The sequence below is a fragment of the Ctenocephalides felis genome, unplaced genomic scaffold (assembly GCF_003426905.1).
Source record: "Ctenocephalides felis isolate EL2017-DRISC unplaced genomic scaffold, ASM342690v1 CF-g0.4_SCAFFOLD_01886, whole genome shotgun sequence".
In the NCBI taxonomy this organism is placed as follows: Eukaryota; Metazoa; Arthropoda; class Insecta; order Siphonaptera; family Pulicidae; genus Ctenocephalides; species Ctenocephalides felis.
In genome coordinates, this window is record NW_020538040.1 from 182,322,474 (window position 1) to 182,342,990 (window position 20,517).

The following is a 20,517-nucleotide window of genomic DNA, read 5'->3' on the forward strand; positions in this document are numbered from 1 at the left end:
GAGAAATGTAAAAATTTTCAATTTCGATTTTCGGCCCATTACAATAACTTACCCTACGGGAAGTTAATACCCTACGGGAAGTTAAAAATTATAATTCTTTTTCGTAACTAAAAATACATGATATGTTTGGTGGGAGAGGGGAGGGTAGTTTTGAAATGAACTTCTCGTGGAAGAATTTTATCATACGTCTAAAGACGATTGGCCTAAATTATTTGATTTAGTAGTAGTTTCCTTACAATCTACCAAGAAAAGTCTTGGTTCTTTATGCCGAAATCTTGGTTCCTCGTGAAATAAAATATCTGGTCGCACGCACGCACACTCACCTGAGGACGGACAGTGAGTTTCAATTAGCCGTCATATCGACAACGCAAAATCAATTACTCTTGCGATGAACACAACGTGTATTTATAGTACGTTCAACGTATTATTATCTCGGACGTAGTATGTTTTAAAACACTCGATGGCTGCGGGCCACACAGTTGGCTAGGACATTTAGGAACAAATTTAATATACGTTCGAGTAACATTTAAGCTGCAGCGGCCTTTCGACACCATTACCGTCTCCTCTCGTAATACTGGAGTCAGTCGGTGTGAGAAAAAGTAAGAATACATTCAATCACCAAAAATTACTTAAAATATATATATATATATATATATATATGTATATTTAGAAACTCGCTACGTATCTTTTGCAACAGATTCTCCATCACCAAAAATTTTGCACAACCATTTAACAAAGGTATTCAAAAATTTTTGTGCTTTCCTTTAGGATAGAGAGAAACCACTACACCCTGATATTATTTTTTGGTAAATTAAACTGTGCTCAAGATTAGTATTGAAAACTTCACTAAAACATAATAAACATAAATAACGAAATAAATTTAATAAAATAACGATTTTGTTGTTTTAGAACTTCTTCTAAACGATCTTAACAAACTTCAAAGTTATCGATTTTTAAGACTTAAATGATTTTACTAAACTGTGAATTATTTAATAAACCATTAAAATTATTTTCTTTTCAAATTTTTGTTTCATATCTTACCATTTTCACATGGATTTTAATTATTGATATCAATCATCTAATGTTTAATGGTTGTTAGTTATTAGTCTACACTAATTTATATAAATATTTTGATCATCAGTGTTTTAAATATGTTAATTTAAATTATGATTTACGATGAGTGGAAATTTTTAATTAGCCAGTTAGAAAGAAAAAAACCGTTCGATTTCGTTTCATTAAAATTAATGTTCATTACGTCTCTATGAATTGTATTTATCATAAATCTTATAGATTATTACATGGTCTCGATCATAACAGCACAAAATGATTTTAATAAATATTAAATAAGTTGTAAAGCTACAAAAATATAAGACTATAAATTTTCTTAATGACTTGTTCTTTTAATTAATAACTATATTCGTTTGACAATTCAGAAAGTGCCCACCAGCACTAAAGATCTCCTTGTCTAACTCAGCGATTTTCTTAATTATCTTGGATTTTGCAATATTGTGAATAAGATATAAATAAATTGCTGGAGTTTTCTACAGAATTTAAATTTTAAATTCAGTGGAATTATAAGGTGGAAAACCTTGTTTTCTCTTTTGAAAAAAATGTCATTTTTAAAAAAATAAATTATTTAACAAATTTTAGATCATTGGGTCGAATTCACACCATAAAATCCTATATGCAAAAATATTCATTTTTCCCAAACTTATAGTAAATGTCATTTATTACAAGACCAAAATAAAGTGCCAACTAATTAAAAATAGTTTTGGAACCTATAAGAATTATGTAGTTACAATTTTTTTCATATATCACATAAAGTCACGATAGCTGGAAGTACTTTTTCCTTATACAATTTTATAAAAGGTAAGAAGATCTGATATCGGGCAGCAGCGATAAAAATGTAGATAAAAAATATGTTTCCAATTGAAAATAAGTCCATTTCGCGGTGTGAATTGGCATTGGAAAATCTCTCATACTATTCTTCCCTGAATCGAGTTGGAGCTTAACTCAGCTCACGGACCTGCCCTAGGACAGTACTATCCATCATTACTATCGGATAATCCCTATTGTAACATATTCCTCTTTTCTCAAAATTCAAGATTGACCAGAGTGCAAACGACGCGTGTAAACAAAAACAATAATTGTTCAAATTATAATTTCAATTTAGCATTCCGGCCTAATGCCTAATGAAATATCAAGTATCTGTTCCGAGCATGTTGAAACGTCTTCAGATGCTCCACGTTGAAATATGAACTGGCAAATTCGTAATTAATCCGAAATCGGAATGAGTTCTTCCGGTGGTGTTTAGAACCACGCCCCATCGTTTACCTTTACCTTTCGAAAGTCGAAAAACAAACATTTGGACGCTAAATATGACAAATGTTGTTTCACCACGATAAGCAAAAGGCTTTAATGATAGGGTGTTTTTTTCGCGTCGATTCATTTGATACGCTTTATTTTATATATAAAAAAGTAACGGTGATTTCGTAGCGAAGATAAGTGTTATATATCGTATATAAGACAGCTACCGAGGGGCATTTTATGTTGCAAAACATCGTGGACCACCCATGCTAAACCACCCATTAAAATGCAGAATATTACATATGCCTGTATTGCTATATAAACACCGGGCGTGGCACCGCTAACAACCCCACGGTATTTATCGGCCCGGATGCCGGATGGCGAGCAGGGGCTCAACGAAACCAGACAGCGGGGGCCACTTTAATAACAACAGAAATAGGAAATGACTAGTGGTGCATGGCATAGTGCCTGTAAAAGGATAATTTCTGAAACTTCCCGCACCGTAATTGAAAGTTTATAAAAGCTTTAATTATATTTTAAATTTTTCGAAAAACTTGAAAAAATAGACGTTCTGGATAATTTTGATTTTTTTCACAGCGATTGCGCTTTGAAATATCAAAAAGCGCAATCGTGGTACGAAATCCATAGAACTACAAACTTGATGAAAATATGTACTTAATATTAAAATCTCTATAAAATCTCTGATACTTTGATGCGCAAATGTCTATGGTCATTTTTGACCGCCAAATGGCTTTTTTTTACTTTTTTCATTGACAAAAATTTAGAATATAAATAAAATTTATTTTTTCTATAAAGTTCGATTTTTTCAAAAATTTCAAAATTCTCAAAATCTACTTTTTTCAAAAGCTTCAAAAAATTTTAAAACTTCTGAAATTTTATCGAAAGTTCCAGCAATTTGCTTTCAAGCATGATGCCATGTATTACTAATTTTAAGTTTATTTCACGATGATAATTTAATAATTATAATTTCTTTAATTTATCAGGGCTTACTATTGGGTAATCTTTCGAAACTTTACAAATTTATATTTATCCCCAAAATTACAAAATTGTAGAATTGTAAAGACTGTGTATAATTTACTAAAGAATATATATGCCTAAGCTTTACAAATTTCTATTTTTTCCGAGATAAATGTTTCTCGTCCTTTTCATCTTCGCCATCATCGGACCGGCGAACGTCAGCGTCTGTTACGATTCACTTAATAATATGTTTGCGTTAAGTTTGATGGTTAACTACCATGTATTTAATTATTGATTTATTTTCACGTGTCGTATATATAATAAATATGCGAACTTGTCATTCGATTATAATTATAATGCAATATATCATAAACAAAATATCATCACGTTGTAAAAAAAATTAACAATAACTTATAAAAATTGGAAACTGAATTACTCGTGTTTGAGTAAAATATACTTGATTTAGAGGAAACTTATAGATTGGCACAGTTAATTATAATTCTGATCTGTTATTGAGCTGTCCACTACAGGAATTTTTTTTCTTTAAAGGAATTAAGGTTTGAAATTTGTACACATTTTTTTAATCGCCGTGTTGGTAATTAAATGCATATGACCACAGTGATGATCAGCAATAGTAAATTGTTTCCCGCCGAACGAATACTTGAGGAGAGACCATGTGTATCATAAATCTTCCGTCGGATATGTATCGCGATCACTAATTATAGTACATACGAATATTTCATGTTCAGGTTGTCGAGGAACTCCCATAGATTCATTCCTCATACAAATAAATACAATTGCTCGACGAGACTTGGAAACGTTTAGTTATACAGAATTTATGCATTGGATTTATAGAAACAAGCCAATATTATAATTAGTGGTGAGATTACAATATATTACTAGAACCCATTAAACAAAAGTAATCAACGAGTTAGAACTTGCAGGTAAAGCTCAATGACGAGTATTATATTCTATTACCTTCCAGAAGGAAAAGTTTATATCGCCAGAAAATTTGATTTGGTAATTTTATTTGTTTTCTATATGTGAATCGTTTGACACCAAATTTAAAAGTAGACCGTTCGTCAACGTTTCTTCAAAAACGGCTGCACCAATTTGAAAAATGTGAAAGACATTTTATGAAACTCGATAAGGTTTGCATTGATTAGTTTTGCAGGACGCTAATCCGTTTCTTTATAATTAGTAACAAAAGTGTAAACAATGTATGTATTTAAATTTTGCAATACCGATTGGCCAGATTTAAATCGGCGTCAACAAATATTTTTCGTGAACGTCTTGATCAAAAATCCTGAACTGATTATGAATTCAAAACATATTCTAAAGATATGAGTTGAAAATCGTGCTGATTAATTTTTGGTAAGGATAGGTCGGGCCGTTAAATTTTAATTGATTGATAATTTTTTTCTACTATTTTAATGAATTTTTGCATAGTGATATAGTTCTTAATAAAGATATAGAATATTGTGATGAAAAGTTAAACCACTTTTCCTAAAATATCGATAAAGTTTGGAATAATAGCCACTGTTCTGTATTTAGTAATAACCGTTGACTAGACGTCTCTTTAAATAAAATACATTTTTAGAAAACACAGTAGAATAAAATGTATCAAATAAAATAATTAATACAATTAACATTATCGTAAATTTGTTTTGAAGATATCAATTGGAAATCGCATTGATCAGTTGAAAATTTCATATAAGTGGCTAAATGGCTGAAATCTGAATTCTTATTGATTCAGTCGATTTACATATATCGGGAAAATAAGCAAAATGCCACTCAAAGTTATTATTAGTTCTAATTTCAATTCCAATTTTCTTTATTTCGGTTCCTGCAAGATTCTTGAAGTGTATTTTTAAAAGATTTTACGATGAATTAATTAATACCAAATAAAAAGATAATTGCCGGCAAAACTGTCGTATAAATGTCACCATCGAATAGTCGCAAAGATTATTTTTATTTGCGAGCTGATATCATTTGGGCATATCGAAAAACTATATCATACAGCGAGCGGCATAAAACATTCCCATAAACGCACACACGAGCGCGAAATCGGGAATATTTGCTTTCAGGACATATTCTAAATGCACCGGTCGATCGCGAATGCTCGTAAGTCGTGATACGAAGGCAATTAGGACGGCCAGAACGCTGATACAAAATAATTTACAACAAAATACAACGACTTAATGGTTTGGCAGTGGGCGTAAGATGCGGGCCAAGAACACCATTACTCACGGCGTAAGTAAACAACGGACAGACGGACGGGCGGACGGACCGAACAGAGATGAAGGCATATCGATGAGTCGCGGAAAACGGCCGAGCGGCGGCACCAATCGTTCGTTATCCGCTGCTCGCGGTGACGAAAGATCGAAAGTCCTACCTAAAGTCGTCGGCAACGATACCGCCGAGCAATATTTATATTAGCCGCGAGTAATCGCTTAAAGACACGTTATGATGAACCGGGGCTGCACCGCGCTATCCGCTATGCATATCGGCATTATTACGAATTAACAAAACCATATAGATTAATCAACGATATAGGTTCATTTAATCACATTTTCTACAATACAGGTAATTTGCAGATCGATTATCGCTTAACGGAGTAATTCTAGTCTAGAGACATGTGTTTTATGAGACGTTTCATCAACCGAATTCAAGAATTCGAAAACATTCGATTCCTACTGATGGGAAGACAACTCCTACTGATTAATTTTTGACAAAGACAGGTCCAGCCATTTCGGAGATACGGAGTAAAGAGTGCAGAAAATAGAAATTAAGTTTTTGGGAAAACAGACCATTTGAACGTAAAACATTCAATTGGTAATGATGGCAACAAGTAGTTTTTGGCAAAGACAGGTCTAGACGTTTCGGAGATACGGACCTAAATGTGCAAAAAATGAGATATTTTTTACATTTTTTTATTGTTCTCGTTTTATTTAAAAAAACAGTAAAAATTAGAATTTGGGTACTGAAGAAAAGTCTATAAAGAAAACTGTAAAAATTTCAATTAATCGGTCCCGTAAAAGTTGAGAAATCATGGGTATGGCATCGAAAAAGACAGTTTCGAGAAAAACGCGTTCAAAGCTTCGGACGAAGGAAACAGAGGAGAATTGCACTGGTCAAACAGCTATATCTCCAAAACTAATTTAAATTTTGAAAAATGTACACATATTCACACAGCTAAACTTTGCAAATACAAAAAAAAATTGGTTTTTAAAAATTCTAGAACGGAATTAAATTAAATAATTAAAAAATTACGCTACGCTAATTGACGTTCTTATAGGATTTTTATAACAAAGAACCCAATGTAGTTTTAATGATAGTAAAAAAAATATTTAAAAAATCCCAAGGTTTAACGAACAGTAAATACATAAAAATTAAATGTTATAAATTTATAAAATTAAAATTTTATATAATAAACTATGATTTTTATTTCAATATGTAGTTCGCCTATCTTCTGAATAATAAGTAGACGATTTTTTAATTAGGATTAATATTGATAAGTGCAACTTATTAAAGAAAACGTATACGATTTCTCTACGTAAAATAAAATGTATAAAATGCATACGAATCGCACAAATTAGAAATATCGATTAATGCCCTATAGAAAAATAATATTGAGAATCTTTGAAAAACTGAACTAAAGTCTATAAATGCCTTTATTAGTGACGCCATCGCATGAACGAAACGCAAAGCATATTCAAAGTAACAAACCAAAACAGCAGAAACGATCAAACAACCCCCTTTATACAGTAATTCTGTTTATTCAAAAAAAAAAACTGATTTTAATTATATTTAGGTAATTTAACAAGTTCCCACCCCAAATTCGAAACAAAAAAAAAATAGACACCTTAGTATTTTTCACATACATATAACTCAATCATTTACCTACATATTTATATTTATTATTCTATAAAAAAATATATTCACTAAATAGCCACTTACCTCTGAATCAATTTTCTGGAATTTAGGGTCATCCTCATCCACTTCAAAATACAACTCCGTCGATGTTATAGATATGGTTCCTGGTGCAACAAGGCCTGGTGCAATTAACATTCCTCTGGTACTTATATTAACTGGACCTAAAAAATAATAGATACAGAAAAAATATTAAACTTTTATAGTAAATGTTATATATACATTGATCAATGTATTTCATATTGTGGTACCTGTTAGGTCGACATCAAAATCTCTATCATCGGAGAGAAGCTCATTGTCTTCAAGAAGATCAGTAGACGTTTGAGTTGTTTGTTGTGAGCGAGCTATTGCAAGCTGTGAATGGAATTCTTCGCGTGCCTGAAAAATAAAATAAAAAAATATATGATTATTTAGAAATGTATCATCAGTATAATGTATTAGGACTTTACCTGGAGTATGGCATCTTCTGGTGCACCATATTCGACTGCTGCTTTCAAGGTAGCATGAGGATGGCTTGAACCTCGTGGATTATGAATGAAACGTTTCCTTCTGCGAGCATCGTCTTCCCATGCGTCCAACTTCCAAAAATTCGTAATTCTGAAATTTATTGAAAATATAAATACACAATTTTACATATTCAAAGAAAGCGTTTTATATTTACTTCGATGTAGCAGGTTGCACATGTCCCCATGCTCCATGTTTATTTCCCATAATGTTTCTAACTTTGTCTAATAATCTGCTTGCTATAACACTATCCCTTCTTCGTGCTGCAGTTATGAGATGATCGCACATCCTTTCCTCCTCACGTCTTTCGAGCAACGTTTGAGCACATTGGGACTAAAAATTACGGTAATACATTATTAAAACAATACACGTTAAAAGAGCTATGTCGTATTTGTAATATCCAACCTCAAAGTCAGCATGTTTCAGTACATCATCTGCTCGCATGCGGTTGAGTATAAATTCCGCCTCGTTGGCCACCCGTACTATATGATCCTTCATGGCATGCGACAACAACCTTCCTTCGTTAATCAACTCGATGAATGCCAATCCAGCATGTTTCTGCAGTGAATTCTGCCATTCTTGAGAGCATAACAACATCACCAATTCTACGACCGAAGTGCTGTTCTTGAAAGTCGTCAATCCCTTGCCTTCCATCAACAGTTCTTGCCCATGAGAACCGACTAGGGTTTTGGATAAGAATGGTGCAAAATCTACCATAATTTCCTTCAGTAAAGGACATACGGAGCCTAAAGCCATTTCTAGTTTTTGGGTGAGCGAGGCTTCACGTGACGGTGTAGCTGATGGTAAAGGTAGCTGGTCGACCAAATTTTTTATAGGATCAAAATCTTCATTGCGGTTCTGGTTGCCGGTCGTATTAAAACTTTCGGGAATGCGGACTACTGATATTTCGCCACGTGCGATATCTGTACGTTCTGCGACAATAGAATATAATAATGATTAATAAAACTATAGCGACATATTCTGATTGCGACGCATATAATAATTAATTTCCTCACCAATATGATGATGAATATTGCCTTCGTAGTCAACATTTCCTCTACCTAAATGTTGCATGTTGTGAACATTTCGTTGCTGTTCTTTGGCGTTGTTGATGGTCAATGGTGATTCTCCTTCTTCGTTCAAATTGACATCAGTCCAGCTGTCATCATTGCTCACCTGTTTATTGTCATCTGGCATATTATCACTACCAGTTTCAGCATCGACATTGGTTTCCGTGGATATTAAATTAAGAGAGGTGCCATCTTCAATTGAATCTACACTCTGGTAATGAAATAAATGATAATCAATAAGTTGATATGATTCATCACAAAAGATTTGTAACAATTGGAATACTCAACAAGTATCTTTAATACTATTAAATACATTACAGATTGGTCTTTCATAGCAACCTTTTTCTAATGCAAGTCTAAAATATCAAATTGCGCCTTACAAGCGCAGACTTGTATCGATTTAAATTTAATACAAGATCCTTAGAAGATTATTAAGATACTTTATCATCATGCAAAATGCTTTGTGCAAACATATTCTAAAAATAATTTGTAACACCTACAATATTTGTTCATTTGATTCACAGTGAAATCATGCTTGAAAAGTGATCAGTACTCACCTGTGTAAAAATAGTGCAAAGCGTTTGTGACTAATATGTTTTTGTGTTATTGGTTAGTTTTCTAAATTAAGTAATATAATACAGACTAAATTATAATTGAACATTTTTTTATCTTTAGTCAATTAAAAATTGCATTAAAATTACCATCGCACTGCATAAAAATTACCATTGAGGAAAATGTGATACTAATCCTAATAATCCAATAGACCCATACAAAAATTATTTTTCGCCCGAAAAAAATAACCCTAATAAAATTTAAATATTTAATCAAAATTTAATAATATAATATTATTTGTCGCTACACATATGGATAGAAATTACATTCGGAAACACAAAGTTTGTGCAAAAAAAAATGTTTTCTAAATTTTAACATAGGATTATCCTACAAACAAATTAAGTATGTGTTTTCAAAGTTCACAACAAAAAACTTAGGCAAAGTGTATCCTACCAGGTTGATATATAACTTTGTTGTGTTTTAGGTGAATAAGGTGGAGTTCAAATATCACTCGTGGTTTCATGTTCTATATTCTGCACGACGTCACAAAATTTAAGCAGACAAACAAAAATTAAATATTTATCTTTAAATTAAATATCACTTTGTGTGCTTTATAAATTTTGTGACTTCGCTGCTCCGTTGTTCGCCGTACCTGTTCCTGGTTAGTGGTCTCTTTAACCGGTGTCATCTCTTTAACCGGACACGAAATTTCGGCTTGCTGTTGAGCCGATGATGTCGTCGTTATATCCTTACAGCAGGAAACATCCAGTTAGTAATAGAACAAGCAAAATCAAAATGAAACATAGCAGCATTGCCCAAATTATCCAGATTTGGAAATTAATAATGAGGTGGTTGGGAAGTAATTTTATTTTTTTATCAACCACGACAGTTAACCTAGAAATATTCGATCAACCAAAGCGGCGATTTACTTGGAGTCGTGATTTCGAATTTTATTCCCAAAACTTGTACTATGTCATCATTATTAGATAAGACAACTAACTTTTAATCTCAAATATATCAAAACAGACAAGACAACCATCGGGTTGACTTCCAATGCAAAATGTATCAAAATAGACCAATAAGATTTATTTACAAAAAAAAAAACAATATTACTTTTCAAACAACCTCATAGAAAGTGCTTTCCTTCATATCAGATCTTACCAAAAATTTTATACTATAATATACAGCCATGCAAATAAAAACATCCATGAACATCATCACAGTTAGTACAATTAAAATAATCAAAATATATATAATAATATTATAAATAAATTAATGAATATATTTCATATAACATTATCGAAAAAAATTTAATTAAGTTATATGCATGCCCTGACCCACTAAAAATATCCACATGCTTCCAAATAACGAACTATTTCAAATGCATTTCAATTTAAAATTTGTTTAAAATAATTTTTATATAACCTAACTATTAATATTGGCAAATATAAATAAAATTTTGAAAAAATAATAATAATACTTTCTAGCATAATAAAGAAAATCGGTGTAATCGCATTTGAAAAATTGATTTCACAGTACTACAACTGTATTTAGTTCATAAATTATTTACAAATCGTGAACCTTCCTATTCTATAAGATATCAAGCAGATTTGAACAATATTTAATATCCCTAATTTTTAAATTAAAATCCAAAAATTTTAAATTTAAATCGATATTAAATATTAAAAAATAATATTGCTAATAATATCCACCACATTTATATACTTCGAAACCATTCAATAGTTGTATATCAAGAAATTTTTTAGGTAAATAAATTAAGTACCTTTTAAAAAAATCTTAATTTTGGTTAATATGAATCCCTGCGTTTATCGTTGTCATAAGTAAAAGCTTGTTTAAAGCATTTTAGCAAATATACAGTTATTTGATTAATTAAATGTTAATTGATTCATTAAAAAATTACCTTTATAGAAGCAGGACCACTTGAATGTGATTCTTGATCTGCTAAAACCGATGAATTATTTTCATCGACAACAATCACTTCATAGTCTCCGTCTTCTTGGCTTTGGCTGTGTACAATTCTTGATCCTAAAAAACGAATAAAATTTTATACTAATATAGTTTATTTTAACTACTACCTAGAATTTTTTATGTTTTATAAAATAAAATAAATATATTCAAGACCGTCTTTATGCAAACGAGAACCGAGCAAAAATAGAATATTGGGATAATATATCATCATATAATCATGTTGCGTATTTTGATGTACACAGTTCTTTTGGGTTAAAATTTGGTAAAAACAATTCTAGGTATGATATATTTAAAATGATTGAGAATATTTTCTACAATTCGGAAAAATCTTGGACCAACCTGGGACCAACATTTTTGTTCCGAAATGATGTCAATAGTGTCTACAAAAAAATTCGAAACGTACGGGAAGATTTTCTATATTTTACGAGGCCTTCACATTTAATTACTCAAAAAATGTTAACTTTTATTTAATATCTAATTAGATCAGTCATTATAAAGACGGCTCTGAATAAACTATTTTATAAATACTACAAGAAGCACCATAAGTATTTGGGCATGAATTACTGTGCCTAAATAAAGTGCATCGTGCATCTTTCTCATTCATTTGTTAAAAATAAATTTAAATGAATTGCCATTTTTAAGTCACACAAACAAATAAATATGAATTGATCAGGATTAATTGGTAAATCTAACAATAAGAATACATACATAATTGCAACAAATAAATTGTTCAAGTATCAAAAATTCGTATAACTATAAATTGAGTTAAATTATCAATGTTAATTATTTTTTTATAAATGAGTTTCGTGCTACAACATTTAAAAATATAAAAAGCACTATCACACAAAATCCATATGTGTCGCATAACCTTATGAAAATAGAATCGACTCAAAAAATTGAATATATTTATAAAAAATGGAAATTATTAGCTAATTTAACCCTTTCGCTTTACGACTTGTGTGTACGAGTGTCGCCTATAGACGACATCCAGTGTGTCGTCTTTTGCTTCAAGTTTTAACGCTCCGAGTTATATTATTGAAAATTCTAATTTCTGAGAAGTAATTTTAATACACACTTATTGATAAATATTCTGCTTAACAAATACTTGGGCGGCTTGTTGGTTCGTACATCAGCGTCACTCGAGCGCAAAGGGTAAATTTTAACTTTTGATATCATAAATAATTATTATTCAATGTCTTGAGTCAAAATCAACTTTCAGGGTCTCTGCGACCTCCGTATACCTGCATGGGGCCCAGTCGTTCTATAGAACTCTCGGTGCGAGTAACTGTGGTTCAGTTGACCCCCGACATAAGCGTGTTGATTATTATTCAGGTTATGATTTTTATATTGTCCGCCCCTCTGCCTATGATGGTGATGAGCGGAAAAATGATGGTTATGGGGTTGTCCAAAACCGGGATTCGTTGGGTTACCCGTCTGCTGGATGTGGGTCATGGGAGCATTAGGATGAGACCCGGGAAGGAATTGGGGGTAGACGTGATGAGACCATTGAGGAAATAAAGGACGCGCACTACCCTCTGGGGTAGAGTTAAATCCAGGGCAGCATGTGTGAAGGTGTCAGTGTTAGTTAATTTTTATAAGACGTACAGGTTGTCTTCATCTTAATAGACAAAGTTATCTTCACCTTTTAGGTGAGATAATTGAGACTATTTTTTATTTCGTATAAATTTTAGGTGTGTGTAAAGTAAATGACATACAGATTTTATTAAACACAACAGTAAAATAAGCAACGCGTTAATAGTTCAATTCGTTAAAAGTACAATTATTTATTGTGCAAGTGCCAATAAATTAAGACTACAATATCTACACAATAATTTTATAAAATTAAGTGAATTATTAAAATAACGTATTTCTTTATGACTGATTTAATGGTGTAAATAATATAATTTACAAACCTGACGGACTGTTGGAATGATGTTGCACTCGAACTGCAGGTGGAGACGGAGTGGAAATTCTTTGAACAATTGGAGGTTCCAAAATGTCACGGTATTTAGAAACCATCAGAACAGAAATAAAATACACGATTGCCAGTGATAAAAACTGAGCTTGCTTAGTCTCCTCCTGAAGACATTGAATAGACACATGTCAATAATAAACTCTAATTATTATTGTTTAAATCTAATTCTATGAAAATATCACACTTACCACATCTCTGTATATAACTGCCCGCAATCTATTAACATCCATATCTTGCAATAGCTTTTCAGAATCTTTTATAGGGCTCATTTGATTTGATACATTATCGACAATATTCTGAAAAAAAGAAAATAAAAGTTAAGTATATTAACAAATTATTTCTAAGTGAATTGAATTCTAATGATTATCTATATATTAACCAGATGCAAAAAAAAAAACAAAGAATGTGAATAAAAATTATCAAATATTTATAAAATTATAAAATAGAAAAATGAATTGATTGACAATTGGTGAGCTGCATACCAAAAATTTTGCAAATATAGTATACTGAAATAATAGTAAAAATATATACATGCCTTTGGTTGTGACCCCCATATAAGAGACTGGAGGTGTGAATTCATTTGAACGACTGGAACCCCTTGAGATGACCCTTGCATTCCTCGTTCCATATGCTGCCAATGTGGTTTTGCACGTTCTTTACACTCCAAACAATTGCGAACAGCACAAGTACAAACCTATATAATCATTGACAATAAATAAATTTTATTTAACCTTTGGTAACATAAAATCGCATTCAAGATTATTTGATGTAATTTACCAGTCGCAAACATTGACGTAATATTCCTCCGCTGGACATGTTCTTTTCTGCTTCCAGTTCACCAAAATTCAAAGAACTGGCAAATATTAACACATCAGCCATGTTAACAAGCCGCTGCAGAAAGGAAACTGCAACTTCAATGGGCATTCCTTGTGTTGGCTCAATCACATCCAATTCGTTCTAAAATAATATACAGAATAACTATTTTTGTTATAATTATATTTAATCGATAGTAGTTGTAATTACATTTGGCGATGTTGCCGATGCTAATAATGGCAATAGTCCTCCACAAGCAATGATCAAATTGTCAGCTAATTGCGAAATCAGATGCACCGTGTTCACAACAAATATAGCATTTTCACTACTATTTACAAAATCTAGGACAGACTTTGTGGAATGACTTCTCCAGACTTGGATATCTGTTTCTAGAGAAAACAGAACATCAGATAAAAGCCTCTGATGGATGTAAGACCATTTGAATTCGGGAATCCTAAACGGTGGCCTCGTTGGTCCAGGACTAAACATCGGCCGGTTGGTTGACGAATCCGACTTTGGACGGTTCATATCTAAAATATAGTTGAAAGTTTAATTTGAAATCGATATCGTAATAAATACTTAATTTATAAAAAATAATTTATTCTACTAACCACTAGTGTTATTGACTTGCGTACTGGTAGAAGCACTTCGTGGACGTTGTTGCGGCGAGGTAACTTGATCATCGGCCACTTCATCCTTTTGCGTTTCTTTATCATGAACATCAGACGGCAAGCTGATACGCCTCTTAATCTCTCCTACAGTATCTTCACCACACATATTACTATCAACGTTCTCTCGCTTATAATGATCATTCATTACTTCTCCAATCGTATTAATTTCGCATTCATTCTGCTGCCCACTGTACGAAATTGTAGAAATTTCAATTTTCTGCTTCGTATCCGTGGTGTCTTCACTTTCATCTTTACCTTCACTAACATCCATCTCACTAACATTCACATCATCCGTTTTTACATCACTATTACTAGCCAAGTCTTCATTAAGATTGATTTCATTGGACGGTTCTTCACTACTCGGGTTCATGGCACTATCAGTTAAGTTGTCAGCTAATTCACTAACTGCTGTGTCAGGTAAGGACACATTGTTTGTATCAAGTTGAACAATACTGTCTTCTTTCGTAATACTGTTGTTGCTATCATCTGAGTTTTGTTGACTATTAATACTTTCGACAGCCTTGTCGATTATATCGTCTACTACTACCTTTGCTTCACTGCGAAGCTCATCCATGTTGTCCGTATTTACAACTGTAACCTTTAAATCTAAAATATTTTTCAAATTTCCATTAGATAAAATTTTCTTTACCGGCTCTTTAGAAATTCCAGGTTCAAAATGTTCTGGACTTTTACCTGCTGAATCTGAAGGAGTTAAATAAGATTCGGACATATCACTATCTCCTCCACCATCAAAACCAGGAAGAGAATTCTTATGTAATTCGTCATCAGTCTTATCATTCACTTTATTTTCTAAACTGACATTTCCATCAACTGGTTTAGTTGAATCATCTTGAATGGAATTCAAGTGTTGCTTATTAGCATTAAGTCCGTCAGCTAATTTTTCAGCTTGACTTAATATATCGTCCACAACATTTTTTACTAAAATTTGCTTAGTTTTTAATTCTTCTAGTTCTGTACTTGATTTCTCTTCGTGCATTCCGTTATGTAAATGGGATTTTATTTCCCCGTCATCATAATTTTCTGTTTCTCTAGATTCGACGGGTTTGTTTTTCCAATTCTCAATTTTTCTGACCTCGGCGTAAATATCCTTGTCACTAGACACACATATCTCAGAGGAGTCATGTTCGTTCGTCCACTTCGCCTCGTCGCTGTTTGGACTGTTTTCGTTATCAATAGAGTTGGCATCACAACTACAAATGACATCTTTTTGCGACTCCCTTCCGTAATGGCATTCATTTTATCCCACTGTCTTTCCTTGTGACAATCGCAATCGTCGGCCGCTTGTTGGGCTTGATCCCATCCTGATATTGTACTGATTGGACGCTGCTGTCTCAAAGCCGGATCAGTAATATTGTCAGAACATTGTCTTTCGTAATGTTCGTACATTTGGGCAAATTGTAACTTAAACTCCTCATAGGAAACTTTGGAATGTACTATGGCTAACGTGTCGACCCAGACACGCCATCCTCCATATTCGTGTTTGATTGCATGATGCAGAAGCATTCGGAATAATGAGTAAACCATATCGGAAGTTTTTTGTTCCTCAGTGCTCTTGGGATGTATATAAGCCAATGCAATCAGCCACTCCTGCCATACCGACATCTGAAGAACAGTGCGTCTATTCTCCCTATGTGTATTACACAACAACGTCATATCGGATAAAAATAGCTTTTTGACTTCTAATAATTGATCATTCTGTTTTGATTGTCTAATAAGCGTAGCTACAACTTTCAGCACCATAGGATTTTCTAACCGAAAATGGCTTTCAGGTTCCGGATGTCTGGTATACAATATCTGTTGCGATATATGCTCTGTCATAATTTCATATAGTACATTATACGTTGGTAGAGACAAAGATTCTTCATGAATAAGTAACCTCTCGGCCAACAAAGTATAAAGATTGTGTGGACTCATAACATCGTATTTTCGTTTATGGGTACTACGACTGAGGAAGAATCCCAGCAACTTCAATGCTTGTAATCTTATTAATTGACTTTCGGCTGCAAGAAGTTTAAATATGGTCCTTACACCTTGTTTTACATCGAACGCGGGTACCATGGAGGAGGGATGTTCAGACATCAACGATATAAGCATTTGCAAAACATCGTGCAAATTTTCGTCTTCGTGTAGTGTTGTGAGGTAGTTTAAAATACTTTGAAGTTCATCGTCTTTTACACCATTTCCAATCATGATTAGTTGTTTCAGAAACATTAGAATATACGCACGGATAGCCAAAATGTCTTTCTGAGCTGGTCGAGGCCCATCTAAAGAAAATTTAAATAATCAGTGAATATATATGTTTTATAATCAATCGTCACAAATAGCACTTACGACTGAAGTTTTGAACAATTAAATCATATTGTCTAATAAAATTATATAAGAAATGTAATATTTTTAATTAAATTAGATCATAATTTCACACTAATTAATGTTCAACATATTATTTTAGTAAGCATAAAATCAATAATCCTCTAACCTAGTCCTTTCGGCGTGATTCCACTCTTCGTCCTCGGGTTGATCACCCAGTAGTAATACTTAAGAGTGTGCACCGTCTGCAATACTGTCGATATTCTCCGGACATTAGAGTAAATTTGTGTATCAGACAAGAATTCAGTGGCCAAATACGAATACAATCGAGCTTGAACAGCGGCCGAAGTGTAAATCCACAGAGCCGGATTGAATAATATATGATCCAGGAGCTGCCACGTGAGAAATGAGAAACAAAACAACTTTGTCAGAATTGATCAGCCTGCTCTTGCCACAAACCGACATGGCGGGATGCAGCATGATGCAACTAATTTGTAAGTAATAAATGATACTATACTAGGACTAACACAAATGAGTAACTACGAGGTCTTATACATAGTAAGTTTACTAATGAACGAGACTAAGTTGGAGTAACACTTGCAAAAGCTTTTTTTCTTTTCTTTAAAAGTCAATCAAACTAGTGAAAGCACGATAATTTAAACCAATCCACAATTAATGATATCACAATGAATTACTTTTGTGATTTTCTACATGACGACATAATGATAATTTTTATCCTATGAAACGATTGAATTAACAAAATTAATGATTAAAACTAATGAATCGATAAATGAATGAATAAATATGTACTAATCAATTAAGGTTTCACTGAAGTGAGTGACGTAGGCATCCATGGTACCGAGCAAGTGCATCTAATAAAATTTAAAAAATATTATGTCTGTAAACCGAATTTTTTAAATCGGAACCAAACAAATCTCTTGATATAATCATTTAATATAAATCATTTCTGAATTACATTCACCTGTTTCAACATCAAATCACTGTTGGCAGATTGGCACGTAACAAGGTACTTCGTAAGACTCAGGAACGAATCTAAGACTTCTGTGGTCAGGTGTTCTCTTGACGATCGCTGCAGCATGAAGGAAATGACCAGGAATCCTCGATTTTGAATGATATGCTGTTGGACCGTCTGCGAACTTTCGACCAGCTCACATATAAATCCTAACAACTTCGAACTGAAAAAATAATTAAATATAGTATTTATTAACTCGATACAAAATTTGCAGCAAAATAACACAAATCCAATTAAATGCTTCATATTATTATATTAAAAAAATCAAGTTAAAATATTTTTTATCGATTGACATATTGTATAAATAACGAATAATTTTTTCGTATGATATATGAAGAAACTCTCAAAGTTTTAAATTCCAAAAGTTTCTTAAGTGATAAAGTTGGAAGATGATAGATGGTATTTATTCATGTGTTGAGTAATAAAACTTCTGGAATGAAATCTAAATTTGCCGCATTTATATAAATGATGTTATGCAGAATTGTACTTTTGAAAAAATATGCTGATGTAATCGATAAAATAACAAAATGAGATTTATATTGGAATTTTTTCGGAAGAAGTAATTTTAAGAACCAATATTATTAGAAATAATATAAAAATAAATAATATTATATAGAATAAAAAAAATGGTTATTGACTTACCATAATGTAGGGTCTCTTTTAATATCAGCAGCCGAGAGGCAATCATAAGGCATATCAAGTTGCGAGAAAAGTGGAAATAATATTTGAATTCCTCCGATTGAATTTAACGTACTATGAATGGAATTTGTTATAACTGCTTTAACATCCTGTAAAAGTATAAAAAATGAATAATATTAAAATATATTTGATGTATATAGGGCTGTCAAAATCCGTCGATTTTATAAACCAGATCCACCTTTTACCAGAACCTCCAAACAATGTATCTGAAGATTGGAATATAATTAGATTTCATTTATCATCTGGTTCTTGTCCTTTGGTATTGGTATTTTGACAGTCAAGTGTAAAGTATTTAAAATATATTTAAAATATTTTTATATTTTTATTACCTGCAGCATGAGGGCATGAGGTGTGTGCACAAAGTAGGACATGTTGCCCTTCGGCGCCGATTGCAGACAAAGTTGGCTGTCGGTCGCCACCGGGTTATACATGAACACAATCGCATTCGATAATTTACCATCGTACAAAACCTAATTATTTAATTAAAAATCATTTTTAATAAATTCACAATAATAAAATGAAAGTTTTAAGACGTAAACTCATAAATATATACTGCTGATAAAATTATTGGCTTAACAAAGACATATATGAAATTATTGGCTTATGAATATAAATTCATATTGGTACTTTGTATATATATTTTAAAATTCAAAAAATATAATTATTAAATTAAGAACAATTTAAAAATATTTAGATAAATTTTGTCTAAAAGTATATCGTTTCGAGGAATTAAAGTAGCAATAAAATAAAAAAAATCTTTTGAACAAGTAAATGTTTCTAAATTGAACACTAATGAATAATCTAGTCGTTATAAATTACATACATTTTTTTTTTCAAAACTCGATGTATTTTAATAAAAAAACCTTTAAATTTAAATCGTTAACTAAAGAAATTTAAACCACTCGCATATTATATTTCTATGAATTTAACATAGCAAAATAAAAATTCAACATTAAACCAAATTTGCTCAAAATGATCAAAATTAAACAAAAAATCATACTTTGATATGAATCATTATTTGATAAAAATTTTTTCTATCATATATAGATTTTTTTTAAATATTATATACAGTTCAGAAGAATAAATGTTTAAAACTTCGGGTAAAATTTGATCGTAAATATTGTTAGTTGTTAAAACAAGCAGTATAAAACATATAACAAATTATAATTAATTATCGTTCTAAATTATGCACACGTGTAAAACTTAAAAAAAAAATATCAACATGTTATAAAAAGTCTTGAACACTGACTATTTTTCCATGTCGAATTCATTAATTATTCTTGACCATTTTTTAACTAGTTTAGTGTCAAATCTTCTATTATTTATGATTTTTTCAACGTATACAGCATAAAATTGTCTACACCACATTCATTTAAAATAAACATCTAAAAACTACTTATTAAAAAAGCAAAACACACAAAACACGATTTTTGTCTACGGTTTTCTATTCTATACATTTCTCTGTACTAAAGCGAGTATAAAACATCGAATTCAAATAAAAATTCTAATTAAAATTAAAAGGAATTTCTAAAAATAAATCTTGTGGTGCATTGATAAAAATATGAACTTTTTGTACAAAATGTGGTAAATTTCGTGCAATACTTATGATAGCTAAAATATAAAGAAAGTCACTTAGGAATAATTTGAGAAAAACTAGATATTTGC

At 31.8% G+C, this 20,517-nt stretch overlaps 1 protein-coding gene across 1 annotated transcript in view; it reads right to left on the reverse strand.

The window, feature by feature from the left end:
• LOC113377787 (neurobeachin-like) overlaps positions 1–20,517 on the reverse strand; it is a 287,948-nt gene that overhangs the window by 90,463 nt on the left and 176,968 nt on the right. The window contains 19 exon segments of the mRNA XM_026618207.1: positions 7,246–7,382; positions 7,470–7,596; positions 7,668–7,815; positions 7,880–8,055; positions 8,128–8,654; positions 8,715–9,003; positions 9,997–10,092; positions 11,266–11,390; positions 13,247–13,412; positions 13,497–13,604; positions 13,844–14,002; positions 14,086–14,265; positions 14,332–14,651; positions 14,733–15,813; positions 15,816–17,077; positions 17,290–17,512; positions 18,103–18,316; positions 18,796–18,941; positions 19,182–19,322. Of these exon segments, the coding sequence (XP_026473992.1) occupies positions 7,246–7,382; positions 7,470–7,596; positions 7,668–7,815; positions 7,880–8,055; positions 8,128–8,654; positions 8,715–9,003; positions 9,997–10,092; positions 11,266–11,390; positions 13,247–13,412; positions 13,497–13,604; positions 13,844–14,002; positions 14,086–14,265; positions 14,332–14,651; positions 14,733–15,813; positions 15,816–17,077; positions 17,290–17,512; positions 18,103–18,316; positions 18,796–18,941; positions 19,182–19,322 (5,625 nt within the window).